This window comes from Eubalaena glacialis, chromosome 10 (genome assembly GCF_028564815.1).
Source record: "Eubalaena glacialis isolate mEubGla1 chromosome 10, mEubGla1.1.hap2.+ XY, whole genome shotgun sequence".
Lineage (NCBI taxonomy): Eukaryota > Metazoa > Chordata > Mammalia > Artiodactyla > Balaenidae > Eubalaena > Eubalaena glacialis.
In genome coordinates, this window is record NC_083725.1 from 4,227,519 (window position 1) to 4,247,296 (window position 19,778).

General features: G+C 38.9%; 1 protein-coding gene across 4 annotated transcripts in view; it reads left to right on the forward strand.

Annotated features, from left to right (window-relative positions):
* ZBTB44 (zinc finger and BTB domain containing 44) overlaps positions 1 to 19,778 on the forward strand; it is a 70,902-nt gene that overhangs the window by 36,260 nt on the left and 14,864 nt on the right. For 3 of the 4 annotated variants that reach the window (XM_061203018.1, XM_061203019.1, XM_061203020.1), the window contains exon 2: positions 11,356 to 12,429. The exons of the other annotated variant lie outside the window; for it this stretch is intronic. In XM_061203018.1, the coding sequence (XP_061059001.1) occupies positions 11,412 to 12,429 (1,018 nt within the window). In that variant the 5' untranslated portion in view covers positions 11,356 to 11,411. The remainder of the gene's footprint in view (positions 1 to 11,355; positions 12,430 to 19,778) is intronic. 4 annotated transcript variants of the gene reach the window in all.

Consider the following 19,778-nt stretch of genomic DNA (forward strand, 5'->3'; position numbering starts at 1 on the left):
AGTGCATTCTCCAGTGTGGCTCATGTGCTAGGCCGTAAAACAAACCTCAGTAGATCTTCAGAGGTTGAAATAATGCAAAGTATGTTCTGAGAACTTATTGGAATGAAATTAGAAATCAATAGCAGGACAAATTTTGGAAATCTCATAGATATGTGAAAATAAAACAATGCATTCCTAAAGAACCAGCGGGTCAAAGAAGGAGTCGAACAGGAAATCAGAAAACATTTTGAGGTGAATTAAAATGAAGATACAACGTACCAAAACTTATGGTATGCAGCTTTAGCAATGCTTAGATGGAAATTTATAGTTGTATATACCTATATTAAGGAAGAAGAAAGATCTCAAATTAATAACCATCCTTCCCCTTAAGACACTGGGAAAAGAAGAGGAAACTAAAGCTAAAGCAACCAGAAGGAAGGAAGTAATAAAGATTATAAAGGAATACGATGAACAATGAACCATCAGAAATGAAATTAATGCAGTTCCATTCACAGTAGCATCAAAAAGGATAAAATACTTAGGAAATAATTTAACGAAGGAAGTGCAAAACTTATACTTTGAATACTACCAAACATTGTTGAAAGAAATTAAAGATGGTCTAAGTAAATGGAAAAACACCCCATGTTCATGGATTGGAAGCCTCAGTGTTGTGAAGATGGCAGTACACCCCAAACTAATCTATAAACTTGAGCACAATCACTGTCAAAATCTCAGATGAGGGACTTCCCTGGTGGTGCAGTGGATAAGACTGCACTCCCGAAGCAGGGGGCCCAGTTTCGATCCCTGGTCAGGGAGCTAGATCCCACATGCATGCTGCAACTTAGAGAGTTCACATGCCACAACTAAGGAGCCCGCATGCTGCAACTAAGGAGCTGACAAGCCGCAACTAAGACCCAGTGCAACCAAAATAAATTAATGAATTTTTAAAAAAAATCTCAGCTGATTTTTTTTGTAGAGGTTGACACCCTGATTCTAAAAGTTACAAGGGGGGCTTCCCTGGTGATGCAGTGGTTAAGAATCCGCCTGCCAATGCAGGGGACACGGGTTCGAGCCCTGGTCCAGGAAGATCCCGCATGCCGTGGAGCAGCTAAGCCCGCGCGCCACAACTACTGAGCCTGCACGCCTAGAGCCCGCGAGCCACAACTACTGAAGCCCATGTGCCTAGAGCCCATGCTCCACAGCAAGAGAAGCCCGTGCACCACCACGAAGAGTAGCCCCCACTCGCCGCAACTAGAGAAAGCCTGAACGCAGCAACGAAGACCCAATGCAGCCATAAATAAATAAATAAAGTAAATTACAAGGAACCCAGAATAGCCAAAACAATATTGAAAAAGGGACAAATTTGTAGGACTCAGACTTCCTGATTTCAAACTTACTATGTAGTAGCAGTAATCAATAAGAATAAGGATAGACATATAGAACAATGGAATAGAATTGAGAGTCAGATGTAAACCCATATATCTATGCTTAACTGATTTTCAACCAGGCTGTCAAGACCATTGAATAGGGAAGAACAGTCTTTTTAACAAATAGTACTGGGACAACTGTGTAGCCACATACAGAAGAATGAAGTTGGACCTTTACCTCACATCATATATAAAAAATAACTCAAAATGAGCTAAAACTATAAAACTGCTAGAATAAGACAGAGGTAATTCCTCATGACATGGGAGTTGGCAAGGTATTCTTGGATATGACACCAAAAACACAAGCAACAAAAGAAAAAAATAGATGTTAAACTTCATCCAGATTAAAAACTTGTGCTTCAGAGGACACCAAGAAAGTGAAATAACAACCCACAGAATGGGAGAAAATTTTTGTAAACTGTATATCTGATAAGCAACTTGTGTCTTGAATAAAGAACTTTTACAATTCAATGATAAAAAGACAACCCAGTTAAAAAATGGACAAAGCAGCTGAATAGACATTTCTCCAAGGATGATTTGCAAATAGCCAATAAGCACATGAAAAGATGTTCAGCATCATTAGTTATCAGGGAAATGCAAATCAAAACCACAGTGAGATACCACTTCACACCCATTAGGATGGCTAGAATCAGGAAGTCAAATAATAAGTATTGGTGAGATTTGGAGAAATCAGAACATAAAGGTACAGCCACTTTGGAAAACAGCCTGGCAGTTTCTGAAACAATTAAGCAAAGAGTTACCTTAGGACTCAATTCTACTCCTAAAGTGGTACTCAGGAAAATAGTAAACGTGTGTCCAGACAGAAACTTGTACACAAATGGTTACAGTTATTCATAATAGCTAAGAGGTGGAAACAACCCAAATGTCCATCAACTGGTGAATAGATAAAATGTGCTACATCCATACAGTGGAATATTATTTGGGCATAAAAATTAGTGAAACACTGATACTTGCTACAACTTGGATGTACCTTGAAAACACTATGGTAAGTGAATGAAGCCAGCCACAGTTCACAAATTATATGATTCCATTCATGTGGAAGTGCTGAATAAAGAAACTTATGGAAACAAAGTAGATTAGTGGTTGCTTAGGGTTGGCAGAGAGGTGGGTGGAAGGTGAGGTGGAGGGGAGAGGAGGGTGGTGTTAGCTAACATACAGGGTTTCTTTTTGAGGTATGAGAAAGTCCTAAAATGGGTAATTTTTGTACATACCTGAATATACTCAAAAATCTTTGCATTCTACACTTTAAAGGGATGAATTGTATAGGATGTGAATTGTATCTCAGTAAAGCTGTTTTATAAAATGTATAACGATGTTATTGCATTTAAAAATTAACAATAATTTCTTGACATTTTCAAGTAGTCAATAAAAACAAATTTCCAATTATCTCATAAGTTTATTCTTTAAGATATGCACAAAGTTCCCCATTCTAGTTCCCTCTTTATCTCTTTCTTCCTTGCTGTTTTTTTCCTTCCAAGTCTTCTGTCCTGTAGAGTTTCTCACAGTCTAAATTTGCCGTTTGCACTGCAGTGGTATAGCTTAACATATTCCTGTTCCTCTGTATTTACTGTGAATTGGTAGTTGGATCTAGAAACTTGGTCAGATTTTTGTTCAGTCCTTTTTGCAGTGTCTTACTGCTCTTTCTGTGAAGTTATAAACCATGATGATTAATGCCTCTTTATTTGGGGGGGGGCGTGCAAAATGGTGTTCTTCTAATTCTGACATTCTTTCTTCATTTATTAGCTGGAATATTTCTATAAAGAGAAACCTTTCATATTCTATTTGATTACTTAAAAACACTGTTTATATTGGAAAGGCAGGATAAATGCTTTATTCTCCCCCCCCCCTTAAAATAATTAATTAATTAATTAATTTGTTTATTTAGGCTGCACCAGGTCTTAGTTGAGGCATGTAGGATCTTCGTTGTGGCATGTGAGATCTTTTATTATTATTATTATTATTATTATTATTTTAAATTTAGTTGCACTGGGTCTTAGTTGCAGCTCGTGGGCTCCTTAGTTGCGGCATGCGGGCTCCTTAGTTGTGATGTGCAAACTCTTAGTTGGAGCATGCATGTGGCATCTAGTTCCCTGACCAGGGATCGAACCTGGGCCCCCTGCATTGGGAGCACGGAGTCTTAGCCACTGGACTACCAGGGAAGTCCCTCTTTCCCTCTTTTTAAAACCAGTTTTCAAAATAATTTTTTGGTTCATTAGCATCTTTAAAGGTGATGGATTAGGTTTGTTTTTGTTTCTAGTGTCATGTGAACTCATGAATGTATTTCATTGATTCAGTTTACTGTTCCATTTTTTGCCATTGGGAACCTCCTCAAAGTGACTTGCATTTTGGCATACCCCTAGTGATCTTTGATAGCGTCCTTGCATGGCTGATAAGATGTTCCAGGTGGACATTTACTGCCCCCAAAGTGCAATCTGCCTCTTCTCTAAGGAGCCATGATTTCTTTTAGTGGGAAATGGAATTTGGAAGCCAGTCTGGGTGCTAGGGATATTCATGGCTGAAGATTAACTACGTTATGAGTTCATACTGATGCTTTTAATTCAAATTCAAGGCTGTAAATTCAAATTGCAACTTTATCTTCACCTTTTAACCACTGATAATGAATAGATATAGGCACTTTATATAGCCAAACCAGATAGAAATTTCAGGACATATATCTATCCATTCACGTATTTCACTGCCTCTGTATTATGCTAAATACTGGACAGGTTCAAAATGTAAACTAGACACCATAAAATGTTTTCACCGAATCCTTTTGCTCTCTGCTTGCTCCAAGCTTCTCACAACTTGCTTTTCTGCCTCTGCTCCCTACACATTCTTTAGATATCTTAGGCTCTAACAAATTCAACAGGATGAAATGTACCAGTGACTTACGTAAAACCCAGTATTTAGGTCCAGCTCCGACCTCTTCCCCGAACTCCAGACCAGAATGGGCAACTTCATATATACATGTACTCTCGGATATTCCTCTCAGAAGTATTTCAGATTGTATGCTTAAAACAAATATATTTCTTTTCATTCAAATATAACCCCTACCAAAACCAGCTCTTCCTCTTTCACTGCCTTGTTTGGTGAAAATACCATCCACTTAACCATCCATGTCAAAACCTAGGGTTACATTCTTGTTTCCTACTACTCCCCCATCCCATCCCCAACACAAAATCATGCCTAGGTGGTTTTACCTCCTAAATATTTCTCAATTTATGTTCTCTATCCTCACTGCCACTGACTTAGTTCGATTTTATCTTATCTTACACTTGTACTGCTATAACAGCCACCCTCTATATTGCTACCAGGATAATCTTAAAATGTAGCCGTAAATAACACTGCTCTCCAACGGTTCTCCAGTGGTTACCTATTGCATAAGGTCCTAGGTCCTTAGCATTGGTATAAACATAAACATAAGTGGCCTCAAACAAGCAGTGTTTCAAGTCTCAATTCCTCTGTAAAATCAGATTATTATCATCTTACCTCATGTGAGATAACATATCTGAAGGTCTTAGTGCTGCATTTGCTGCTGTACACAGTCAACTAGTACAGATACTTCATATATAAATTCCATCTGGATATTCCTATTAGAGGCATCTTAAATTCAGTATGTCTCTCTCCCTAACCTTCTTTTCTGTCATTGATTGGTTTTAATTAGAATATAGGGTGGGAATGAAGTTATCTCAGTTCAGTTTTAGCATAATTAAAACCTTGTTAGAATAATTTGGAAAGTTAGTGTCCAGTTTTGAGATGTGGCTGGATATTTAAACATGCAAATTCTTATTAAATATCAAGTTTCACATCCTCGCAAATTAGTTTCAAGGTTAGCAGTCTCTCATTACTTTCTCTTTAAACATCTGAGGCAGCCACCTCACTTTATGTGCTGAAGAGCTACTCCATTTTTTTTAAATTTTATTTATTTATTTATTGGCTGCGTTGGATCTTCGTTGCTGCACACGGGCTTTCTCTAGTTGCGGTGAGTGGGGGCTACTCTTCGTTGAGGTGCGCAGGCTTCTCATTGCGGTGGCTTCTCTTGTGGAGCACGGGCTCTAGGCATGCGGGCTTCAGTAGTTGTGGCATGCAGGCTCAGTAGTTGTGGCATGCGGACTCTAGAGCGCAGGCTCAGTAGTTGTGGCTCGCAGGCTCTAGAGTGCAGGCTCAGTAGTTGTGGCATGTGGGCTCTAGAGCACAGGCTCAGTAGTTGTGGCTCGTGGGCTCTAGAGCGCAGGCTCAGTAGTTGTGGCTCGCAGGCTCTAGAGTGCAGGCTCGGTAGTTGTGGCTCTCGGGCTTAGTTGCTCTGCGGCATGTGGGATCTTCCTGGACCAGGGCTCCAACCCATGTGCCCTGCATTGGCAGGCGGATTCTTAACCACTGTGCCACCAGGGAAGTCCGAGCTACTCCATTTTAACCTGAGCTACTCCATTTTAATCTCAAATCCTCTGATAATTTTTATCAGTTAATCTTTATATCAAAATATACATATTCAAGATGCGCTCTGTGTCATATAAGAAATAGAGTAGATATTTTGAAATTTTATCTCCATTTCGTTTTATTCACACTTTTTCTAGGGTAATAATAGAAGCTAACATTTATTGAATGTTTACTTTGTGCCAGGAATTGTGCTAATTCAGTCCTCTTGACTATCTTGAAAGTGTAATTTCCATTCCTGTTTTACAAATGAGAAAACTGAAGCATAGAGAGATGAAGTAACTAGACTTAAGATTAATGCCTGAATGGTAAATGGAAGAGTCAGAGTTCAAAACTTAGTATTTGTCTAACTTAAACTATTCTAGCAACTGGGCTATATACCTTATTTGGTAAATGTTTTTCAACCCAACTGCAAAACAGAATCATAGGATTTTTTTCTCTCCTTAAAATATATGTTGTTTAGCAACGGCCGCTTTCATAAACACGTATATACTATTTCATAAGTAATTTGGAATAAAAGAGATGGGAAGGGAACTTTCTGAATTACTCACTAGTTCAAATTGCAAACTATTACAAAATACATTTTTATTTTGAGTGCTACATAAATTCTGCATTAGTAATTGGATTTAAAAAATATTTATTTGAGAATTTTAAATGAGTTCCAAATTAAATATATAACTACACACATACATATTCATCTATACGCATATGGAGAGATACGAGGTTTTTTTAAATAGAATTATCTAATTTATAAAAATTTCAGGATATACTTTCTGGCTTCTGTACTATCCATATTATGTATGACTTTTTCAAATAACATAATCTCATTCCAAGTTTTGCCACAATGTATGTTACTGCAGTATTTCTAAATTATATTTGTGTAATTTATTATAGAGTATGCCATGAGACTAAGTTTTCACAGACCTGTGTTGGGAAATTAATGTAATAAGTACATGGCATACAGGGCATTTCCCAGTCTAATCTTCATCTTCCTTCCATTCCATACCTCCATCTGTATTATACTTTGTACCATATGTGTGTAACCATTACATTGAACAAACACAATTTACAGAAGGTACTCAGAATCCATTTTATTTTTGTCTTCTACCAGCCATATAAATTTATTCTGTGGGGTTAATACTCCCTCCAAACTCTTGAAGGGCAAGTCTTAATAACTTTTCTGGTTACTTTCAGGGAATAGAAACATTATTTTCAAGAACTAATAAATTTAATTCAGAGTTAAAGGTTTTCTTCTTTGCCCACCTCAGGCCTACTATAGGTCTGCAGTGGAAAGTGAGGTTTGTTTGGCTTCCTTTTTCTTTCTGTTTTTCCTCTCTGCCCTTTTATTCCTCCTCATTTGCTGACTGTGGTTTCTGGCCCCTCCAGGATTGAGAGAAGCCAGGATTGAATCAGAAGAAAAGGTCTTTAATAACAGTAGCAGCAGCGGCTGATGTTTCTGTAGCATTTATTTCGTGCTAGGTACTGTTAAAAGCACTTTATGTGTATCAGGCCAGTTAATGCTCAGAGCTCTCTGAAGTAGGTTCTGTTATCCGTGTTTCATGCGGTGAAGTTTGGTGACTTGCCTGAGGTCCCGCTGCTACACATGGTGGTCCCAGGATGTGCCCCCAGTATTTGGGCACCAGAGTCTCTTCAGCCACTCCAGGCGTTGCTTTTATATGCTGTTGGGAGATGGTAAGCATACTTCCTAGTCTTGGCCAGAGTTTAAATCAGACTTGTATCCATTCGGTTTTTTTCAAGTGTGACACGTTTTCCGTAAACAAAGGGCAAACTTGCCTTAACCCCTTTCCATTATGGGGGAGTAGAAGGGAGTGGGAGAGGGTTTGAAACTCACAACACACTGATCACTTGGCAAAAATCCTTTTCTAATGTTTAATTCTTTGAGCGTGGAAGGTGGGTGTAACTCAATGTTGAAACTAAGTTTTCCCCTGCCTCCATGCACAGGTGGCCTTGCACCTCACTTTGGATGCAGTATCTGTTGTTTGGGGCCTCCACCCAAACCAAGATTGAAATGTTTTCAACACCCTGTTGCACGTGTTCTCCAAATATACTATTTAATTTCTTGCTTTCACACCTTTGTTCATGCAGATGGTCCCTGGATTATGAGTCTCACTTGCTTGAAGGCATGTTCCTCCCTGAACCACGTGATCCTGATCAAACTAAGTGCTCTTGATGGCTTGGCTTTTAAAGAAGCCAGTTTACTGGGGTACAGCAAATGAACAAAAAACTTCAAGTAAAGCTTTCCCATTTTTTTCCCTCTTCATCTCATTACTGTGAGAGAGAAATCAGCAGATACATTAAATGGTAGTTTGGTCAGATCAGTCCTAGCTGCCTGGTGTCTCGTTGTGATTGCTTGTCTTTGGGAAAGCACACGGGCAGGTTTATATTTGAGATGTCGCCTCTGATTGGTCAGGGTAGTTACTTCAGCGGCCTTACCTGGCTGGCTCGGCACAGAGCTTCATGCCATTTATTGTGTTATCAGATGAAGAAGAACCTCAGATTGATCATTTTGTCTTCTCATGTTGGAATATTCAGTGAATTTTTTATATTTATTCAGCTGGAAATCTTTAGCGTGTCTTTTTTTAAATCTTTTCCCCTTCACATGTACATTTACTTACAAAGAACATTCGAAAGTGATGTTTATGTAGTGGATTGATGTTTGAACTGACGACCTCTGCATGCCCACATTTAGAGTAACTTATAGTGCCATTAACAACAATTTGCCAGTACAGTGCACACACTGCACGCAAGGCAGTCAGGATGGTGAGCACTCACTGAGGTCGTGTGAGGTCCCATGAGAGCCTGGCACTCCCATCTGCTTTATCACCCAGCAGAGCTCTCCTCTCATTACGCCCTGCCCTCCATGGTGCCTCTTCTGCCCTGCACATTCAGAATTAAATTTTTCTTTATTTGCTTTCACATAGCACTAGCTGTGTAGTTTTAATTAGGTACGTGTGTCGTCTTCATAAAGACTGTACGTTTTTTGGTTTTGTTTTTGGCTGCATTGGGTCTTCGTTGCTGCGCGTGGGCTTTCTCTAGTTGTGGTGAGCGGGGGCTTCTCACTGCGGTGGCTTCTCTTGTTGCGGAGCATGGGCTCTGGGCACGCGGGCTTCAGTAGTTGTGGCACGCGGGCTCAGTAGTTGTGGCACACGGGCTCAGTAGTTGGGGCTCGCGGCCTCTAGAGCTCAGGCTCAGTAGTTGTGGCGCACGGGCTTAGTAGCTCTGTGGCATGTGGGATCTTCCTGGACCAGGGCTCGAACCCATGTCCCCTGCATTGGCAGGCAGATTCTTAACCACTGCGCCACCAGGGAAGCCCAAGACTGTAAACTTAATGAGGTCAAGGACAATGTTTTATTTTTAATTGTGTTCCTCTCTTTACATAATAAAGTTCCTCACATCTAATCAGTCGATTATTGAATTAAGTTTTCAATAGTATAAATAAAATCAGTCAGTAGTATGATTTGACTGTCAGAATACCGGGTTTAGTCTTACTAATATTTGTACGCAGACAAGGGAGGTAAAAATAGTAAAGTTATGCTCAAGTTATAATCCTGCCATACCTGTCATATTGTGTACAACTCTGGGAACCAGTTTTAAAGGAATATGGGAAATGGAGATTGTTGAGAGCATAGCAAGGATGTTCATCAAATTTTAAGGAGAACTTAAAGGGACAAGGGATGTTTAGCTTAAAGAACAGAACCTTAGGAAAGAGTGGAATGTGATTGCCATCTTCAGTTTTTGAAAGCTTTTTCAAGGGGAAAGAAGAAGTAGACCTACTCTGCATGGCTTTGGGGTTCGAACCAAGAGGAACTGAAACCCTAGGGTTTTGCAGCAGTATGGTGCTTTTTAAAAGAAAAAAATTGTTTAATGTGCAAAAAGAAGAGAATAAACACCCATAGTCTACCAGTGATTCCCTTGAATATGATGAAAGCTACCATCAATACACGCATTTTTCTGTGCGCAATTTCAGAAGGATCATGGCACCCTTAGTGAATCCATGAATCTCTAGTTAAGACCTCATGTTCTCTTTTTCTGTGTGTGTGTGTGTATGTGTGTACAAATATATACATATGTGTATATATTTCACAAAGATGATTATCGTCTATATACTCTCATCACATTTTTCTCTAAATACATAGTAATGACCACTATTGAGTGTTCACTGTATTCAGTAATTGTGCATTCGTTTAATACTCAGAACCACACATTTTTCCAGGTCAATTAAATATTCATCATCTTCAACATCATTTTTAACTGGTGGCTATATTTTTGAGGCATTTGAAATCTTCTTTATCTAGAGATGATTTACAAAAAGTGTTTCCCCAAATTTGTTTTGCATTTATTTTAGTACTTTTTTTAAAAAAAAAAGAAAAGTTATTTGTCTTAGATAAAATAATTGATGTACATAGCTATGTGTTCTTGTATTGGAAAAGCAATCTAACAGTCAAAAGACCCAGATCTTAGCTTTGGTTGTCATTTGTTAGCCACTTAACTTCTCTGAGCATTAGTGTTTTCTTATCTTCATCAAGGGGCTAATACAAGCCTCCGTGACTTCACATAGAGGATGTAAAAAGAGTTTAGGGGGAAAGTACTGTAAAAACTATTATTTAAAAGTATTATTAGATTTGCAAAATTAAAAGTATTTAAGAATGTCAGTTTTTTATATTTTTAGTGAATAAATGTAAAATGTGATACAGGCAAACCAACTTTTTTTTAAGGGAAAATCCAATCCGTTGATTACTAAACATTATTTGTTTTATAAATTTTCTTTCAGAAGGGTGTTTTTATCGTGTTAGTAACCTGAACAGCAGTCGCTGCTTTCACTTGAGTGCTCACAAGTGCCAAATACCGTGCTCAGCGTGTGCCGCGCGTATTGTCTCATTCAGTCCTTATGACAGCCTCGGAGGAGCTGTTGAAGAAAGAGTGCAGGCCTATCACGCCATAAAACTTAGACTCTTGGTCACTTGTATTTACTCGCCTTATATCCTAAAAGAGGCAGGATAAAGCATTGAGGTTAAGAGTGTAGGTTCTGGAGCCAGCCTGACTGGATTTGAACCCTGGGTCTGCCACTTAATAACTTTCTGACTTCAGCAAGGTAGTTAACCTTTTTCTGTTAAATGGGGATAAAATGTACCTACGGGTAGAGACATAATGACAATCAAAATTATCGAATGTGAAGCATTTAGAACTATATCTGGAAAATAGTACTCTATAATTGTCCTTATTTGCAAACTATTATTATTTAAAACTATGCAGCTCATTAAGTGTGACATTAGCTCACAGACTCCACTGATAGGACACTTTAGGGGACAGGTATAGAGAATGTATTTTAGTATATTTCTTACCTTGAACTAACTTTCTCACTACCATCTTTCAGCTTGTTGATTTAGCATGGTGGCCTCATGAAAACGATCTAAATCACCTTTTATTTCAGCTACTAAACCATCAATTAATGCTTATTTTATGTATCTTTTAGGACATTTCTGATTCATTTGCATCCTTGAAGAGCATCGGTAGAAGAGGAAGGAAAAGATGGGTGTGAAAACATTTACTCATAGCTCCTCTTCCCACAGCCAGGAAATGCTTGGAAAGCTAAATATGCTTCGAAATGATGGACATTTTTGTGATATCACTATTCGTGTCCAGGACAAAATCTTCCGGGCACATAAGGTGGTACTAGCAGCTTGCAGTGATTTCTTTCGCACCAAACTTGTAGGCCAAGCAGAGGATGAGAACAAGAATGTATTGGATTTGCATCATGTTACAGTGACTGGCTTTATACCCCTTTTAGAATATGCTTACACAGCCACTCTGTCAATTAACACAGAAAATATCATTGATGTTCTAGCTGCAGCCAGCTATATGCAAATGTTCAGTGTTGCTAGCACCTGCTCAGAGTTCATGAAATCAAGCATTTTATGGAATACACCCAACAGCCAACCAGAAAAGGGTCTAGATGCTGGACAAGAAAATAACTCTAACTGCAATTTTACGTCTCGAGATGGAAGCATTTCTCCAGTGTCTTCAGAGTGCAGTGTGGTAGAAAGAGCCATTCCTGTTTGCCGAGAGTCGAGGAGAAAGCGCAAAAGCTACATTGTTATGTCTCCTGAAAGTCCTGTAAAGTGTAGCACACAAACAAGTTCTCCACAGGTATTGAATTCTTCAGCTTCCTACTCAGAAAATAGAAATCAACCAGTTGACTCTTCTCTAGCTTTTCCCTGGACTTTTCCTTTTGGAATTGATCGAAGGATTCAGCCTGATAAGCTTAAGCAAGCAGAAAATACCCGGACTTTAGAATTACCTGGCCCATCTGAGACAGGTAGAAGAATGGCTGATTATGTGACTTGTGAGAGCACAAAAACTACCTTACCTCTGGGTACCGAGGAAGATGTCCGGGTCAAAGTAGAAAGGTTAAGTGATGAGGAGGTCCATGAGGAAGTATCCCAGCCTGTCAGTGCATCTCAGAGTTCACTGAGTGATCAGCAGACAGTGCCAGGAAGTGAACAAGTCCAAGAGGACCTTCTGATTAGTCCACAGTCTTCCTCTATAGGTATAACGTCTTCTGTGTTTTCCATGATGCTATGAAGTCAAGTCTAGCTTTTCTTTTTTTAAGAGATTTAATTTAATTTTCTTTTTTTTTTGCCTGCGTTGGGTCTTTCTTTTTTTTTAATAGATTTATTTTTGGCTGCATTGGGTCTTCGTTGCTGCGTGCTGGCTTTCTCTAGTTGTGGCGAGAGGGGGCTACTCTTCGTTGTGGTGCGCGGGCTTCTCATTGCAGTGGCTTCTCTTGTTGCAGAGCATGGGATCTAGGCGCTCGGGCTTCAGTAGTCGTGGCCCATGGGCTCAGTAGTTGTGGCTCAACGGGCTCTAGAGCGCAGGCTCTGTAGTTGTGGCGCACAGGCTTAGTTGCTCCGTGGCATGTTGGATCTTCCCGGACCAGGGCTCGAACCCGTGTCCCCTGCATTGGTAGGCGGATTCTTAACCACTGCGCCACCAGGGAAGTCCCTGTGTTGGGTCTTTGTTGCTGCGCGCGGGCTTTCTCTAGTTGCGGCGAGCGGGGGCTACTCTTCGTTGCGGTGCATGGGCTTCTCATTGCAGTGGCTTCTCTTGTTGCAGAGCACGGGCTCTAGGCATGCGGGCCTCAGTAGCTGTGGCTCGCGGGCTCTAGAGCAGAGGCTCAGTAGTTGTGGCTCCCGGGCTTAGTTGCTCCGCAGCATGTGGGATCTTCCCGGACCAGGGATCGAACCCGTGTCCCCTGCATTGGCAGGCGGATTCTTATACACTGCGCCACCAGGGAAGTCCCTAAGTGAAGCATTTTTAAGTGCTTATTAGATAAAAATTGTGTGCTGTATCCTATAGGAAATATTAAGAAGAATAAAACATGGTAACTGGGTTTTTTAGATGGTATTAGTACTACAATATTTTTTTAATAAGTTACCCACGGGGAGCAAAGAAAATAGTTGAACAGTATCTGATGGGACACATATATGATGGCACAGTTCATATATCTGTGATTTGTGAATTACTTTCAATGCAAAAAATACCAGTTTAAAAAATCCAGTTAGTGTTTTATTCTTTATTAAAATATTTATTGAAAACTTACCATGTGCCAAACTTGGGGATATATGATGAAAAAGACATATAGTGCCTGCGTCTGAGGAGTTAATAGTCTAATTGGGGAAGCAGATGAGTAAATCAACAATCAGCACTAGACTAGAGGTACGAACAATGTGTCACAGGTTCACTAAGGAAAGAGCAAGTTAACACTGTGTATTTGAGCTGGATCTTACGTAATAAGTAGGAGTTTGCCCAGGTGAGGGAATGACATTTCTTTGAAAATGTATAAAAGCACAGAGGTGTAGAAGAACATTGCATATTTGATAAAGCAGTGAATTCAATGCACAGTGATGTGAATAAAGCATGGAAACCTACAAGCATAGAAAATAATGGGAAATAAGAAAAATGAGCAGTTGAGAGCATGTTGTGAAAAGCCTTGAACACTAGTTTCAGCTAGGAGTGCATTCAACTGCATATAACAGAATCCCTTCAAAATGGCTTAAACCAAACGGGATTTTATTATTATTGCATAAAATATTCAGAAATAGGAAGTCCAGGACTGGTAGAGTGGCTCTACAGTGACCTAGGCCCCTTATATTTTTATAATCCACCATCCTTAGTTTGTCATCCATATACTTATTGCTTCATGGTTATAAGATTTTTGCTTCATCTTTAGCCTCATATTCTAGAAAGGGGTAACTCTTGTATGGAAAATGTTCCTAGAAGTCCCAAAAAAACTTCTGCCAGTTTATGTCATGTCATCTTTCCTAGCTGCAAGGGAATCTGGGAATACATGTATATTAGTTGGGTATGTAACTGCCTCACAAAATTACAGGAGAATGGATATTGTATGCAACTAGCAGTGTCTACCACAGCTTGGCCAAGTCAGCTTGGGTTTTATCCTAGTGGTAATACGGAGTCTACCTCAAATGAATGAAAAGTAAAACATTTACAGATATTTTAGGAAAATGAATTTGATATTGGTCAAATTCATAGGAGGTTGGCTGGGGAGAGACAGTCCAAAAACCAGTTACAGTACAGTTGTCTTTGTATGAATGAAGATGCTTTGCATAATACTATAAAGAAAATGGATATTAAGAGACTTTGTAAAGGAAGAATCATTACTACCTGATGATATTGAATATGTGGTTTGAGGGAATAAGAGGGTCAGGGTACCAGGATGACTAGGAAAATACTGATAACATTTTATTGTATTCATTGATTATAAGTCACAGTTTTTCATATTTTATTATCTCTAAATTCAGATATGTTTTACAATTAATAATCTTTACAGTTACTTTTTCTTTCTTAATGGTACAAAAAATAAGGGTAATTGTACACTCGATAGGAATCTATTAGATGCCATAACTACTTTGAAAATCATTGGGAGGAGGTGGGAGCACAGTTTTAAGAGTAAGTCAGCAAAGTTTGTTCCGTGTGAACCATGCTTGGGTGATGACCAGGCAACATGCCACAGAGCCGTTGAAAGGCAGGGTGGGTGAGATCAAGACTGGAGATGACCAGTTTAGAACTTTTAGCAGTGACAGATTGACTCTCAACAGGAAAATGTGTATGTAAGAGCCAAAGCCAAAGAACTGATCCTTGAGAAGTATCTATATTCAGGGAGAGAAGAAAAGCCAACAAAGATCAATAAAGAGGATTTCTCCAAAAGATTGGAGAACCAGGAGGGCCTCTTACCTTTGTTAATTTCTTGGATTTTGATCCACCATATGAGTTTCCCAGGGCTATCACAGCAGCCGCCACACACTGGGTGATTTAAAACAACAGAAATTTGTTTCCTCACAGTTCAGAAGGCTAAAAGTCTGAAATTATGGTGTTGGCAGGGAAGGTTGTAGGGAAGGATCCTTTGCTTCTTCCTAGCTTCTGACAGTTACTAACATTCCTTGACAGTCCTCAACGTGTAGCTGCATCTCTCCAATTTCTGCTTCCATCTTTATGGGGCCTTCCCTCTGTCTCTGGCTTCAGCACCAAATCTCCCTCCTAAGGACACCAGTCATTGGATTATGGCCCACCCTACTCCAGTATGACCTCATCTAACTTGATACATCTGCAGAGACCCTATTTCTAAATAGGGCTATATTTACAGGTACTAGGGGTTAGGACTTGAGTATGTCTTGGGCGGGGGGGACATAATTCTATTCATAATACCTACTAAAGATAATATTCCGAAATTTGGGTCAAGATACTTGTGCTTTTCAAGTGACCACACACTCAGTAATATATTTGATGGCAGGAGATCCTAGCTATTTGACAATGTGACCAAGTTTTTGTTAAATTACTAACATGTTTAATCTTGAAAACACCTTGGTACCTTCTGAATAATGAACTAATAAGTAATTACTATTTTAATTATTTATCTGAGAACTTAGAAACCAAATATTAATCTGAGTATCTTGCTAACTAGATATGTGAAATAGCCTTATTAGATATGTGAAATAGCCTTATTTTACCACTCTCAAGTATATCTAATCAGTTCACATTTTGCCTTTATTATATTATTAACATGATTAAATAGAGAAGTTAGGAGCATAAGTAGAATAAGCCTTTCAGTTTTATAAGAATACTTCCTTTCCAATATATACTATTACAAATGTAGGTTCTATTACAAAGCAGACGTACAAAGAACTCTGATCTGAATATCATATAATCAGATAATCCAAATTAGGTTTTTTTCCCTTGTCTTCATAGCAAATGTACTAATCACTCTCAACTAACCTATCTTAACTCCAAATCTGTACACTAAAATAAAGCCTTACAGAAAAAAGTTAAATTCCTAAAGTATATTAGGCAGTGAAAAAATGTAGGAGGAGGATGTGTGTGGTACTTTTTTTCCATATTCCATAAGAATACTTCATAAGAGTACTTAATTTTACTAACTTTTTAAAGATGATATATAGCAGGCAGTTTGTCATTCTAGAGACTGAGAGTATAATACTGAATATACTCATTATGAAATTCTAAAATAATAATTTAATTACTCATGAAATTAATTCAAATAAGATTTTACCTGTTCTTTTTATTGCCAGTTGCCCAGCAAAAAGTTGTAAAATCTGACACTCCCAATAAATACAGTAAGTACAGCAAATTTAAGAGAGAAATAATTGCTAAGTTTAGATTGGGTCTTGTTTCTCAAAAAGCTGGCCATCTATATCTGGTATGGTTTAAGGAAAATTTGTTTAAGTGAGAAGGACTTCATGATAGGGCTTCATTATTTGTCTTGAAGTATTCGATTATCTGTATACACCAAAGATAAATAAAATAGTTTTAGATAATCCACAGTTTACTATGCTAACAAAGAAATTCAGGGTTTTTTTCTAGACTCTAAAATCTGCCATTAAAAGAGAAGTGACTGTTATGAGGGTCGGTTAAGATGTTGAGAAATTTGGCAGTTTGTGTGTAAATAGTGAATAAACTTGCTGAGGTGAGCAGTTAGAATGATGGAAGAATTTGTGACACTGAGCATATATGCAGTATAGCGTAATGATTAAAAGTTCAGGACTTGGAGTCAGGCAGGTTTGGAGTCTGCTATCAGTTTCTGCCACTTACTAGATGTGTGACTTTGAACAAGTCACTGAACCTCACCAGGTTTCCATAACCATAAAGTAATGGTAGTATTACCTATCTATTAAGTATGTCAGTGCTCTCCAGCAAGACCACCAGGAACACACCTGTAGTTGAACAAGTTGGGGTGGTGGTTTTAATACCTGAAAATCCCAAACAGTTACTTAAATATACAGAATGAGTTAGTGTGCAGCGGGCATGTGTAAACCCTATGTCCAACATAGAAGTAGTATCCTAGTAGTGGGCGTATTGGAAATGTAAGTATCATTCATTACAGCAAGAGTGAGCCAGTTTTGGTCCCTTAAAATGGACAGATTCCTTAAGTGGAGTTAAATAGTTCCTGCAAGCCAGGCTCAAGTGTCTCTGAAGAGAACAAACTGGCTATCGTAATCAGGATGGTCCCAGGATTAGTGTCTTTCTGACTGAATAGGTCTTGCTGTTAGGATTGTAATGACTTCAGCCGAAACATGTTAATTTGAGGGCAGGGTCCATTTTTCTATGGCCGAAGCCTGGGATATGATATAATATTCCCTATAAAAGGGAATCTACCTTCTGTAGTGCTTAAAAGAACAGTTATTAAGTTTTTGTCAGCAGGGTCAGATGGAGGATAGTAGATCCAGCAGTCTGTTAAATTCAGATTAGTAACTATGGTCTGGGGTGGGGGGGAAAGTAACAAGAGTTTTGTTTTTCCTTAAGTGGCAGAAGGAGATCTTAAGAGTTCAAAAAACAATAGGATGAAGAAGAAAGATCATATTGGTTTTAATAGGCAAGATTAATAGTAAAGAGTACTGAAGAATCAGAAAATTAATCTGATTTTGTCATCTTGGGTAGGAGCTGTCCACTTTTGAAGTCAGTATCTTCTGGAGAATCCCTTAGAAGGAATGGATGCACAGGAGTCGGAAGGATGTGATACGTGTCTTTTAAGTTGGGAAACATGAATCCAGTGAATGCCACCTCAAACTGTTACCACTGAATCAGTTGTTAGCAATATCTGATCAGTTCCTTTCTATTGATAATCAATGGAGAGTTTTCTCTGGCAGCATCTTTTCCAGAAAACCAAAACTCCAGATTTTAAATCATTCATAAGCTCTTCTCTGTTTGTGATAAACCTGGGTTATCATTGCAGTATCAGTTGGTAATCGTGTAGAACCTAAGATTTAAACCAAAATTCCCACTTGAAAAAGGCAGCCTACTATTAACTCATAAGGAGTCGACTTGTGGGTCGTAGAGATGATTTGTCTTATTGCTATCAAGGCTCTTGGCAGTACTTAAGACTGTGGAAGTTAGAGGGTTTTTAAGTGCTTTGATAAGTATAGTTTTAGGATCTCATGTGTTCTCTTTATTTCTCGAAGTTTGTGGATGATGGGGACAGCGGAGAGTCTGAGTAAAAGATCAGCTTACAGAGTTCTTTCAGAGCAACATCAGTGTGATGTGTGGTCCTGTTACTTGAGAGTAGTTGGGATTTCCCCAATCAGCAATACGGAATCTATTAATTTTTCTTTTGCTGTTACAGCATAGCTCTTTAGCATGAGGACGCCATGCTAAATCTACCCTAAAAATAAACAATAATCAAACAAACTCATAGCTCATTTGGAGGTGTTTAAAGATGTACGTCAATGCTTGGTTCCTATCTTTGTCTTACCAAGGTTGTGTCATTGCCAGGAAGGCCATACACTGGAAATATCCATGGGGGTAGCTCTTGAAATCCCCACCCCAGTGTTGGTACAATATTGATGTATCTCAGATGGACAGTCTTGTTCATGTCGGAAGCTCCCTGCGAAATGGCTACTTCCAACTCCAAATTGTCCTTGGTGAAATTGAGTCAATTGAGAGATAAGTGTAACGTGTTAGTATTACAGAGGAAACATGAAGGAAACAGTTGTTTGGCCTGGAAGAGATGCAGTTTCAGATTGAGATGACTCATGAGAACTGCAGCGGTCCATAAGAAGAATGCTTGTGTAACTTTTTATTTCCAGTTGCAGAGGCCAGGGACCAGACGAAACCTCCTGGTTCTGGGCATTTGAAACTAAGCAAAGCAGTTCACACAAAGACAAAATTGAAGTCAAGTCCTAATAAGGTTTTTTTAAACATCTTTATTGAAATACAACTTACATATCTTAAAATCCACCCATTTAAAGTGTATGCTATAGTGGTTTTTAGTATATTCACAGAGTTGTGTAATTATCCCCCCAAAAAGAAACCGTGTACCCCTTAACAATGCCTCTCTTCTAGTCCTACCCCTATCCCTAGGCAACTACTAATACACTGTCTGTATAGATTTGCCTGTTCTGGATATTTCATATAAATGAGAGTATGCAACATGCAGTCTTTTCTGACTGACTTCTGTCACTTTCCATTATATTTTCAAGGCTCATATATGTCATACCTTGTAAAGCTTTGAAATGTTTTTGCCAGTCGGAGATCTTCTGAACTCAGCCTCCAGGGCCAGTTCGGATGGACTAATCGGGTCTGTCCATCCTCTCATTACAGTGTATTTCTCTTGTAGACAAGAGTCAACACTAGGTAGATAGATCATAGGAGCAGGTGTTAGAAGGCCAGAAAACAGTTTCGTCAGGGAACAATGACAAGTCCAACTGGATAAACAAAATATTCCCCAAAGACCTTTTTCTAGGAAAGCAAAATAAGCCCAACACTGAAAGGCTTCAGTGAAATATTTGAGCTCCGTTCAGCATGAACTTATCTCCCAGCCAAAGGCAGGTTGCACCTCAGAAGGACTTTTAGATATGCACTCTGTTGTCG